Below are 13,261 nucleotides of genomic sequence, written 5' to 3' on the forward strand. Positions count from 1 at the left end.
AGCTGAAAGAACTACAGCCGGCGCACACAGAGCCAAAGATGTGTTTTTATCAGCTGTTGCCAGTCTTTAGTCCGTGCCAACAGCTGCAGGGACTGAGTGCTTCCTGGCAGCGCTGCAAAAATGCATCAAAATGACATAAAACACAGAATGCAATGCGTCCCATACCTCACACTACTGCACAATAGCACTTAAATACGCTGCTGCCTCATTTTAGGTCTGGGAAGCTGAGAAAAGCAGGTGTTTTTTTTAGCTATGTTAAGTCTTCAGTGTTTTCAAATTACAGCCCTGGAAAAAATTAAGAGACCAACCCTAAATTACTTCTTGAAAATGCTCTAAATGACAACATTTTTATTGTGAATTTGGTAGAAATGTTGTCAGTAGTTTATATTATAAAACCAAAATGTTAATTTTACTCAAACATATGCCTCTAAAGAGTAAAAAAAAAAGAGACACTGAACATTTTTTTAAGAGCTGTATCTACTTGGCAGCAACAAAACCATTCCTAAAAACAAAATTCGTAAGAGCACTACCACTGGCGGGCTGGGCGATGCTCTGGTTCTTATGACACAATAAGTATTTTCAACCAATCAGGACAGTTCTCTGCCCAAACATTCTATTAAAAACAATGACTGTTTGCCATGGAGGTCGTTTTATATGGTTTTTATGTGTTTTTTTGTGGTTGAATAACATAAATGAACATTGTAATGTTGGCCTCGTATTTCTGCTACAAGGCGTTTGCAGTAGCAGTAAAGTGTGTAGTAACGTGAATACATTAGATCTTAAAAAAAATACTAATATCTAGATCCAGACCCACCATTATGTCTTTCAGAAGACCAAGCTCTCAATACACACTGCCAGTAAAGTTGAATTTAAATCACACACACACACACACACACACACACACACACACACACACACACACACACACACACACACACACAGAGACACACACACACTCACAGAGAGAGACACAAACACACACACACACACACAGAGACACACACAGACACACACACACTCACAGAGACACACACACACACACACACTCACTCACAGAGACAGACACACACACACACACACACACACACACACACACACACACTCACAGAGACACACACAGACACACACACACTCACAGAGAGAGACACACACACAAACACACACACACACACACTCACAGAGACACACACACACTCACAGAGAGAGACACACACACAAACACACACACTCACAGAGACACACACACAAACACACACAGAGACACCCACACACTCACAGAGAGAGACACACACACAAACACACACACTCAGAGAGACAGACAAACACACACACACACTCACAGAGACATACACACACTCACAGAGAGAGACACACACACAAACACACACACACACTCACAGAGACAGACACATACATACACACACACACATACACACACACACTCAAACACACACACACACACACACATACACACACACACACACACACACACACACACCTAGAGCGTAATATTATCAGGTCCTGCAGTGTGTGTGTTGGCACGATGGAACTCGGTGCCAGCTGTTGTTCTGTTGGAGAGAGAATGGTTCTGGCGCGCTGTCGGCTGTAAACTGACGCCAGATGCCGCAGCCAACTCTGACCGACACACACACACACACACACACACACACACACACACACACACACACACACACACACACACACACACACACACACACACACACACACACACACCAGCCCTAGAGCCCGCGAGGTGTTTCACATTATTCTAAAACATATTCTAAATGAGTTATCTGGACTTTGACCTCTGTTCTGTCAGAATGGAATCTACACACAACCAGAGAGGGCGCAAGGAAAGGGGCCAGAAAAGCAAAAAAGTGCACTACATGATATTAAGTATGAAAATATTAAAGGTGCAGTGTGTAATATGACATCATCAAGAAAGAAAGTTCTAGAAAATTCTAGAAAGTTCTAGAATGCAACGCTCCCTGGGTAACCCCAACCCTTTTTGAATAATAACAGAAGCTACAGTGGCCTTCAAGGACAAGAACAATTCTAAATTTCAAACAATGCACCTGATGACATTCCAACCATGACGCTTCCAACATGGCGGCGCCAATGCCTTGGTCCAAGGTATGGAGAAATATGAACATATATGGGACCCTTTCTAAGGGAAAAAATAATAATTCCAAAAAAAAAAAATTCAGCTATTATGCACTAAATTAAACGTACTTATGGATATTATAATTGTTTTCTACAAAGTCTGCTAGGAAATAAAACCCAAAATTCTACACACTGCAGGTTTAAGAAAAATCACATAACGAGACAAAGTTACTTCACAATTATGGATCAATCCACCGCTGAAAATAGTCCCCCAAAAAAAACTAACACTATATATTTGTGAGCTGTTTTATGACCCAATGAGCTTGTTGGTTTTGGTCTTATAAAATGATTAAGAAAAATATTTAAAAAATTTAAAAATCAACCAATGACCAACATGAACCAATCAGGGGCTGCCTTCCACTAACAGACAGAAAGTGGGGAGGGTCCGGTCTGACTGGAGGCTAGATTGACGACTACATGAACCAATCAGGGGCTGCCTTCCACTAACAGACAGAAAGTGGGGAGGGTCCGGTCTGACTGGAGGCTAGATTGACGACTACATGAACCAATCAGGGGCTGCCTTCCACTAACAGACAGAAAGTGGGGAGGGTCCGGTCTGACTGGAGGCTAGATTGATGACTACATGAACCAATCAGGGGCTGCCTTCCACTAACAGACAGAAAGTGGGGAGGGTCCGGTCTGACTGGAGGCTAGATTGACGACTACATGAACCAATCAGGGGCTGCCTTCCACTAACAGACAGAAAGTGGGGAGGGTCCGGTCTGACTAGAGGCTAGATTGATGACTACATGAACCAATCAGGGGCTGCCTTCCACTAACAGACAGAAAGTGGGGAGGGTCCGGTCTGACTGGAGGCTAGATTGACGACTACATGAACCAATCAGGGGCTGCCTTCCACTAACAGACAGAAAGTGGGGAGGGTCCGGTCTGACTGGAGGCTAGATTGATGGCTACATGAACCAATCAGGGGCTGCCTTCCACTAACAGACAGAAAGTGGGGGAGGGTCCGGTCTGACTGGAGGCTAGATTGACGACTACATGAACCAATCAGGGGCTGCCTTTCTACTAACAGACAGAAAGTGGGGAGGGTCCGGTCTGACTGGAGGCTAGATTGATGGCTACATGAACCAATCAGGGGCTGCCTTCCACTAACAGTCAGGGCTGGACTCCTCCCCACAGAGATTGAGGAAAGTTCGGACCGATTATTATAATTTTTTTTTCTCTCTTTTAATTTTAATTTATATCCTTGAATTTTTATTATTTTCTTCCTATTTTTTGCACACAAAATAAAGTGAAGGATGCTGTAAATGTGAACCATTAACAGAAAGATGATAACCTATTTTCGCTCCAATTATAAAGTATATAATAAAAAAATGTATTTGATTGAAAACTTATTCCACATATTGGGTCTGCTTTAGAGCTGGTTATTGAAATGTCTTTATCCGTCTTGATACAATGTGGAGGACTGTAGAAAACACAACGGGGCCAACTCTGTAAACTAAATTGTGTGTGTGTGTGTGTGTGTGTGTGTGTGTGTGTGTGTGTGTGTGTGTGTGTGTGTGTGTGTGTGTGTGAAAAACACAACGGGGCCAACATTGTAAAAAAGAATCTTTATTGTTTCATACCTGGCAGATCCTGATATGTGGAATTTTATAAGTGTTGTCGATAAACCAAAAACCAAAACCCTCCCTGGGAACCCCTCAAAACTACACACACACACACACACTCGCACACACACACACACACACACACACACACACACACACACACACACACACACACACACACACACACACACACACACATGAATAAATCTGTTTAGCTCAGAAACCACACTTAATGGAGATACAAGGTTTTCCCCGGGCAAAGCAATAGAGTCGACATTCAGGTGCCGCGAGGGATTCAGTGCTTTGCCAGCTGGGCAGCCTCTGGCCCTCACTGTGTGTGTGTGTGTGTGTGTGTGTGTGTGTGTGTGTGTGTGTGTGTGTGTGTGTGTGTGTGTGTGTGTGTGTGTGTGTGTGTGTGTGTGTGTGTGTGTGTGTGTGTGTGTGTGTGTGTGTGTGTGTGTGTGTGTGTGTGTGTGTGTGTGTGTGTAATGGGCTGGACAGAGCCAACATGCCTAAACAGAAGCAGCTACAGATACCAAAACACACATCAGTGCATCAACAACACACACACACACACACACACACACACACACACGGTTAAAAGTGTAAAAGAAAAAAATTACCACATTTGAAAAGCACGACAGACAAAAACACACACACAGTAAACGGCTCTAAAACAATTCAAGCTGAGAAAAAAGGCCGCTATCTTAGGCTATGTTAAAAGGTGCTACGAGGAACTTTTAAATATTTCTTAAACAGTCTCATTTTTCCTCTGATGATCATAAATTACATGTAACAGCAAACGAGACCATCAGTGCAAAGAATGCTATTTTAACATAGTTTTTCTTAATGCCTTTGTCATGGGTATACGCTCACCCAGGAACAACAGCTGGCGTAGTAAAACACTACCGCTTTTGTCCAAAGGGGGGCGCTAACATTAACACAAAATGAAAGTTCCTCTGAGAACCTTTTAACCAACTTACTTCCTTCTTTCTCAACAGACAATGAAAACGCAAAAACCGACAGGAAGACGGGCCAATCGGAAAGCAGCGAGATCCAGGAAATGGATAGTAAGCGTCATCAGCAGCTTATCCAATCAGAGACGACCTCCTCAGCGGACCAGGAAATGAAACGTCAGGAAGAGGGAGACAGCTCCAGTAACCATGACAGCCAAGACAGTGACGACAGTCTGGAAGCTTCTGATGCAGAGGGGGAGGAGCAAGAGGAGACACGCACACAGGGAGAAAGGTAGGACGGGATTTTAATTTTTATTTAATTTTATTTAATTTTATTTAATTTAATTTTATTTTATTTTATTTTATTTTATTTTATTTTATTTTATTTTATTTTATTTTATTTTATTTTATTTTATTTTATTTAATTTAATTTAATTTTATTTTATTTTATTTTATTTTATTTTATTTTATTTTATTTTATTTTATTTTATTTTATTTTATTTTATTTTATTTTATTTAATTTTATTTTATTTTATTTTATTTTATTTTATTTTATTTTATTTTTTCTATGTTATTTTATTTTTATTAACTCTGACTTTTTTTTTATTTTTTTTAAATTTTGTTTTGCAAGGTTTATGTAAGATTTTATTTATTCTTTTACACTTAGTTTATTTTTTGTTGCAAAGTTACATTTTATTTGTTAACATTTATTTTTTTAAATTTAATTACTTTTACATTTCTATTTTTTTTATTATTTTTTTGCAATGTTAATAAAAAAATTATTTATTAATTTTTTTTGCAAGGTTAAATTTAAAAAAAATATTTGAGGTGACTTATAATTTTATTTCGTAAGGTTAGATTCCAATTGTATTTATTGTGTTACACTTAATTTTATTCTATTTTTTTGCAATTATTTATTAATTTATTATTTATTATTAATTATTTATTTAACAATAACATTATCCATCCATCCCTCCCTCCCTCTCTCTCCCTCCCTCCCTCCCTCCACCCATCCCTCCCTCCATCCCTCTCTCCCTCCCTCCTTCCCTCCCTCCCTCCACCCATCCCTTCCTCCCTCTCTCCCTACATCTCTCCCTCCCTCCCTCTCCCTCCCTCCCTTCCTCCCTCCCTCCACCCATCCCTCCCTCCCTCCCTCCCTCCATCCCTCCCTCCAGGTTAGCAGGCCTTGGTGGGCTGGCCGCACTAGGAGCCATTGGATCTCTGAACAACCTCGGTGGTCTTCACATCAAAGTGGAGCGATACGGAGAGGGAGAGGAAACACAACTGAACAACTCGCAGACGTCTTCATCAGAGGAAGAGGAAGATGACGATGATGACGATGATGAAAACAACAATGGCGGCTCTATGGAGGAGTGCGACAGTAACGCCAACCTCGGAAACAAACTCCAGAAAAGACGAAAAAGGAGAAAAGTCCAGAAATGGGACGGATCGCGTAGCAGAAGGCTCCGTCTGTCCTCGCCGAGCCACAGCCACAGCCCCGTCCCAATGGCAGACAACACACCACTGGTACACCCTTGTTCTTTTTTACTTTTTTCTATTTTAAATTAAGAATTAAAAAAAAAAATAAATAAATAAATTAAATCATATTATTTATTTATTTTTTTAAATATTTTTTTTTTGCAAGGCTAATTTAAAAAAAAAAATTAATTGACATCTATTATTTTCTAATGTTGTTTTCATTAGTTTACATTTAAGTTTTTATTTCTTCTGGTGCAAAGTTGAATTTTTCTACAGTTTTAACTTGGGTGTGTGTGTGTCTGTTGGGGGGCGGGGTGTTATTTGTTGCGTGTTATTACGTATGTTTGCTACTGTATGTCTGAATTTCGTTCGGGATCAATAAATTATCTATCCATCCATCCATCCATCCATCTCTATCTATCTATCTATCTATCTATCTATCTATCTATCTATCTATCTATCTATCTATCTATCTATCTATCTATCTATCTATCTATCTATCTATCTATCTATCCATCCATCCATCCATCCATCCATCCATCCATCCATCCATCCATCCATCCATCCATCCATCCATCCATCCATCCATCCATCTATCCTTTCTTTCTCCCAGGTCACCCCTACCAGCTCAGCTCACCTCTTATCCTCTTCCGGCGGCTCTCCAAACAGCGCCACAAACTCAACAACACATCCCAACAACACAACATCTTCTTCTTCTTCTTCCGTTCTGAAAATCAAGACGGAAATGTCCGAACCGATAAACTTCGACAACGATAGCAGCATCTGGAACTACCCTCCAAACAGGGAGATATCCAGGAACGAATCCCCGTATAGTATGACTGCCAAGCCCCCCCCACAACAACAACAACAACAACCGCCACCCACTGCTAATTCTGCTAATGCTAATGCTGCAGGGGTAGGGGGGCACGAGAGCTACCCATCACCCCAGGGAGGCTCACTCCAAGTGGGCATCCCCGAGTCCGTGCTTACCCCTCCTGGAAACGACGGAGCAAATGTAAGAAAGCCACAATACAATGGAAGTTCCGGCCAGTCTTCCGCTTCGAGTGTGGCATCTAGTTTAGCTCCCGTGTCATCCGAAGACCCCCTGTCCCCTCCTCTGTCCGCCTCTCCACGGGACAAGCAACAAAACACTCCTACAACAACCTCATCTGCTTCCTCAATATCAAATACTGCTAATTCTAATACTTCTTCTTCTGGGCTGTTATATTCGGGCGATCTCGAGGCGCTACAACGTCTCCAAGCCGGTAACGTGGTCCTGCCGTTGGTCCACCGGGTCACGGGGACTTTGGCCTCAACCAACACCCCCTCCCCACGCGTCTACACCACTGGCACCATCAGGTAATTTACACATGACGGTCAATTATTTATTCTTTTGCTTTTTTTTGCCTCAATCTCTGCGACAGAAAGAGCTCCTGTACACTCTAGAAACAGATACTGCATATTACTTAATTTAATTGATGTAACATTTTTACACTCAAAAATATGGAGTAGATTTCAAAGCTTAGAAATCAAGTAAAACAAACCATGAATAATGAGTAGATTTACTTAATATTTTCTATTCATAGTTTATTCTCAAAAATATCAATGAAACGTACTGTAATTATTCTAAAATATTTACACAATGTAATCTGTCAGTCAAGTAATACATTTTGTTGATTAAATAAACTTACTTTATTTATTACATTTCACACAAATATTTCTGTTTAATTTTTACTCATGAATTTTGATTAAGTTAACCCAAATGCTCACCAAAATGATGTTTACTCATCTTTTTCAAGCAAAAAATACTTTTATATTACTGTTACATTTACTAAGCCCTTGAAATATTTTTTAGAGTGTAACTGTGTGTGCATTTTTTAATACTTTATTTTTTGATATTTTTTTTTTTAATGCGCCCACAGTTACAGGAATGGATTCTGTCACCTTTTCCAGAGCCGGAGAGTGAGGCAAAAAGCAAAACATTTAAAAATTTTGAACTATTCCTTTAATATTTTTCCTCTTATTGTAACAATGTTTTGGACTGAATCTTTAAACCCATCAGGTTTCTCTCCATACTGTCAAATAAAAAGCTTGAAAATGCCCCAAAAAAATGTTCTTAAAAAAAAAGAAAATCAATTGTTCCTTTGGGGTATAAAGTGATTCTGACAACAAGCGTTTTCCAGAATCGCTGACTTCACCTTTAAATATGATTCCTGATTAATGTGTTTTAAAACTATTTATTGACTGTTTTATGTTGAACGTATTGCTTGGAAAAAAGGCTACAAATGAATTGTTGAAAAGAGCTTGAAAATGCCAAAATAACAATCTTCAAAAAAATCTTTAAAATGAATTGTTCTGTGGGTTCAAATAAAGTTGTCTGAATTCAAATCGTAATCTTTCAAACCACCAGGTACGCGCCGGCGGACGTTACCTTGGCGATGGCACAAGGGAACCTGCTTCCGAACGCTGCCATGAACTTTGTGGACGGATCGGGCTTCGGCTTGGACCCCAAAACCCCGATGGAGATGCTCTACCACCACGTGCATCGGCTCAACATGACCGCGGCCGCTGCTGCCAGTCCATTCGTCGGGTCTCCGAACGCAAACGGCGCGAACGGCGGCCAAATGACGTCCGCCGCGAATGTTTTCACCACGGCCGAGGGACTATTCTCTTCGCTGCCGTTCCCCGTGTACAGCAACGGTATCCACGCCACTCAACAAACGACGGCGCTGGAGAGGAAAGAGGATTAACGGGAAGTGTTTGAAGACCGATTTTACTGTGTTTTTTTTTGGAATCAACAACAACTGTGTGAAAAAAGTTTAAACAACAAAAAAGAAGAAAAAGAAAAAGACTCCTCGATCGACTCACTAGTAAAACAAACACAAAACAAAATTAAAAAGATTTATTTACTTGCTACTTGCTTTCATCGACACGGCACTGTGTGTGTGTGTGTGCGTGTGTGTGTGTGCGTGTGCGTGTGTGTGCGTGTGTGTGTGTGTGTGTGTTTTCCGAGAGGGGAGAACGGACAAAGGAAAAGGAGGACAAACAGATGTACTCTAAGCACTTTCTGAATTCTGAGCAACTGAGCTTGTGTAATAGACATGAACGACTGAATGACCCTCAAACATGTCCCCCTATACTACCACCCCTCCTTTTTATTCTATCCTTTATTTCTCTTCTCCTCTCTCTGTCTCTCTCTCTCTTTTCCTGCGATCAGAATCAAGTTTTTTTTTCCTCTCGAAGAAATGGACAAAAGAAAAAAAACTGACTATTCTTTCATGAAAAGAGTTCCTTTTTTTGCCTACGGAGAATTCATATTGCCTAAGGACTCTCGCTGGAGACGAACGGGGATCATTTTGATTTGTTTTATTGTTTCTGCGTCTTTATGAAGATGCTGATAGTGTGTATTTAAACGGAGGACCGTACAGGGATTTGTAACGGACAAAAAATGCCATGTGGCGCTCCTCCGTGTGTCCTCTGTCTTGATTTGATCAAGGCTCGAAAAAGAACGTTTTTAAAACTGAAAAGAGGGCGCTATCATGTATCACGCTCCCTACACAAGGTCTCTGAAAAAATAACAAATCTTTTAAAAAAAAAGGTTGTTGAGGACATTTCTCGATGGAGGGAATAGTTTAGAGAATTAATCCTGTTTTTTTTATTTCTTCATTTTTTTTTATAAAAGAATCTAGCTCAGATTTAACTTACAAAATCAAGCATTAAAGGAGAAAAACTGAAAAAAAGCAATTTCAATTTACCGGGTAACGACCTGTGAGTTATCGAATGTTATTTCTTCCTCTTTTTGATCCCAGGATTTTTACCTGTACAGGTCTCGCACCAAACATAACCTCCTCCGCATACGCCTGAAGATAGCAGCCTGTTGTCATCAACATAACATTGGTTTCTCTCCCACTTTCTGTCTGTTAGTGGAAGGCAGCCCCTGATTGGTTCATGTAGTCATTTATGGCTGGTCTCATGAGGCTAGATTGACGACTACATGAACCAATCAGAAGCTGCCTTCCACTATAAGGGACAAACCTTAGTCAGAACGCAGGGCCCTGATTGGTTAGGGCATTTTTTGACCGGCTCCTCCCTACAGAGATTGGAGAAAGTCCAGACTGATATATGGGAGAGAAACCAATGCAAAGCTTGCGTGATACCTGGCTTGTCTTCAGGCTACCTCTGCATCTCTTCCCATTTCAAACTGTCTCTCTCTCTGTCCCTCTCTCTGCCTCTCTCTCCCTCCCTCTCTCTCTCTCTCTCTCCCTCCCTCCCTCTCTTTCCCTCTCTCTCTCTCTCTCTCTCTCTCTCTCTCTCTCTCTCTCTTTCTGTTTCCATTTTCCAAACGTATCCATGGTGCTACCGAGCCATCCAGTACCCCTGCCTCAGCGGGCTGAAGTGGGGTTGCTGTAAACATGTAAACAAAACACCCACACAACTAGTTGACAAGACAAGATGGTGGGATTATTCTTTTTATTGTTTTTTCGAAAGGAGGAAGATTTTTTTATTTTTTTTACGTTTTATTTTTTTTTCTCATCTGACCTTCAGGAAAGTCAGAAACACAACCAGAACCTTAGAAACCTCCAAAGACCATCTCCACACGTACACGGATATTCAAATAAAATTTTAAAAAACGCATTTAGCTCCCGTAAGCACAACAGTGTACCGCAAAATATCTCTCGTACACACAGTGTTGCAAATAACGGGAGCGTGGCTATGTTTCCACAGCCCCCCCCCCCACAAAAAAAACTATTAGAAACACTAAATGAATCATGCCAGGCCAGTCTGGTGGTAAATTTAGCTATTTACTAGCTATAGTGTGGTCTGGCTGTGCGAAAATTTGACACCAGCGTTTCACAAAAGCTCCAATTTCCCTGTCCCAACCAATTCAGAAATACAGAGTTACAGAGTTTTCCAAAATCTCCACTTTAGCCGGAGTTATAAAAATGCTGCGGTTTTGATATTTGTATGTGGATAAAACGCTAAAATCACACAGCAAAAATAAAGTTACCAGAAAACCCGTGTATGTGAGGAAATGGTCTAAATCAGTAACATCAACTCCATGTTTCAATTTATACAGCTCTGGAGAAAAAATGAAGAGACCACTCCAAATGTTCAGTGTCTCTCGTTTTACTATTTATAGGCATATGTTTGAGTAGAATGAACATTTTGGTTTTATAATATATACTACTGACACCATTTCTACCCAATTCCCAATAATTTTTTTGTCATTAAAGAGCATTTTCAATAAGTTAATGTGGAGATGAAGATTGAAGAAAAATCCAGACTTGTCTCTTCATTTTTTTCCAGAGCTGTGTATGTCCCTCCTTCCGCGAGGGAAAGCTCTGCGCGGCAACATGGAGTTGATTGGTTGAATTTTCAAGTCGCTACGAGGAACTTTTAAATATTTCTGAAACAGTCTAATGTTTCCTCTGATGATCATAAAGTACATGTAACAGCAAACGAGACCATCAGTGCAAAGAATGCTATTTTCACATAGTTTTTCTTAATGCCTTTGTCATGGGTAATACGCTCACCCAGGAACAACAGCTGGCGTAGTAAAAACACTACCGCTTTAGTCCAAAGGGGGGCGCTAGAATGAACACAAACTGAAAGTTCCTCGGAGCACCTTTAAGGCTACATAGTCTTGTTCTTATTTTTGATGTATTTTCTAACTGAATCACTTTTAATTCTCAGTGAGACTGAGACTAACAGGTTAGTGACGCTAACTTGAAAAATGAATGTTGAAAAAACCTCGACCGGCTCCTGTTTGATCACTGGTTTCGTTATATTTTTTGTACGACAAACTCTTTCTTCAACAATTTTTTGTTTTAAATTCTTCTTCTAAAACAGAATCACCTCCACAAGAATTTTTCTAAAAACAATCCACTCTCTTCCATCCCCATAGCCGGACCCTGTGAAAAAATAACAAAACACATATCAACAAGGTGATTGTAATAATGACACACACACACACACACACACACACACTCAAACACACACATGCATTTTCAATCAATCAATGAATCAAACAATCAAATCCAATATATATATACAAAAAAATTATATGATTTTTTTTTTGGGAGGAAGAGAAAAAAAATCATTCCTTTTAAAAAACAATGTTGTCTAATGTCGATGTTACTCTGTTGTGTGTATTTTTCTTCCCCGAGAAGCGGTTAGCGATACGTTGCCAAAAAAAAAAAAAAAAAAAAAAGTAATCTCACAACAACAAACAATTTTGAGTGTTTTTTTAAAGTAAAAAAAAAAAAAGCACTGTGATTTTCGTCCCATTTGTATCTTCTTCTGTCTTCTACGTTTTTTGGTAACACAAGAGAAATAAATGAGAAAAAAAAAAAAACTATAAGAAGTAATAAATAATAATTCAAAAACGTTTATTATAAAAAAAGGACATCCATCTTTTTAAAAGTCAACGGCGCCATCCTGTCACTTAATAATGTGATTTGGAAAAAGCTGTCTGAAAAAAAAAAAATCTAAAAAAAAAAAACTGTTACAAATGTGTTTAATGTGTTCGTTCACTGGCTGTCAATAAGTCTTTCATTGGGAACTTCTCTCTCTCTCTGTGTGTGTGTTGACTATATGCAGTATATACTGAGCTACTGTAGCTGTTTTTGTCCTGTCTCTCTCTGTGCTCTCTAGTGTCAAAGGGGAGAAAGTGGTGACGGGGCGGGCGGGGTTTAAACTTTAAAACTGGAGACGGGTGGAGTCTAACCCTGCGTTCCAAATCTCATACTCTTTCTTTTTTTCTATTCTACATACTACATCTGACCATAAGAAGAATCTAGTTAGGATGCAGTAGAGGCAAACACTTGGGACATGCTTTTACTTATTTATTTCATCATAACATGGCTCCTTGATCTTGCCTCTTGCTTTTATATCCGTCGCATCCCTGTTTGTTTTCATATGGAGGCTCCGTCGAAGTGACGTCACTTCCGGTTGCGCACTGGATTATGGGTCAGAATTGCCCCAAATAGCATGCTGTTTTCAATGCTAAAATGGTATTTCTAACCGTACTAAATCAGGCCACAAGAATCAGGACATCCTAAATCTTTTTTTCTACCACACTAAATAGTAGATAGT

The 13,261-nt window shown here is 39.9% G+C and overlaps 1 protein-coding gene across 1 annotated transcript in view; it reads left to right on the forward strand.

Moving 5' to 3' along the window:
- Positions 1–8,916, forward strand: part of npas3 (neuronal PAS domain protein 3) — a gene marked incomplete at both ends in the record, with an annotated part of 36,119 nt that extends 27,203 nt beyond the window's left edge. Inside the window, 4 exons of the mRNA XM_080042191.1 lie at positions 4,733–4,979; positions 5,863–6,214; positions 6,780–7,525; positions 8,577–8,916. Coding sequence (XP_079898317.1) covers positions 4,733–4,979; positions 5,863–6,214; positions 6,780–7,525; positions 8,577–8,916 — 1,685 coding nt within the window. The remainder of the gene's footprint in view (positions 1–4,732; positions 4,980–5,862; positions 6,215–6,779; positions 7,526–8,576) is intronic.
- Positions 8,917–13,261: the final 4,345 nt, after the last annotated feature.

The sequence above is a fragment of the Ammodytes marinus genome (assembly GCF_949987685.1).
Source record: "Ammodytes marinus genome assembly, chromosome: 15".
NCBI lineage: Eukaryota > Metazoa > Chordata > Actinopteri > Uranoscopiformes > Ammodytidae > Ammodytes > Ammodytes marinus.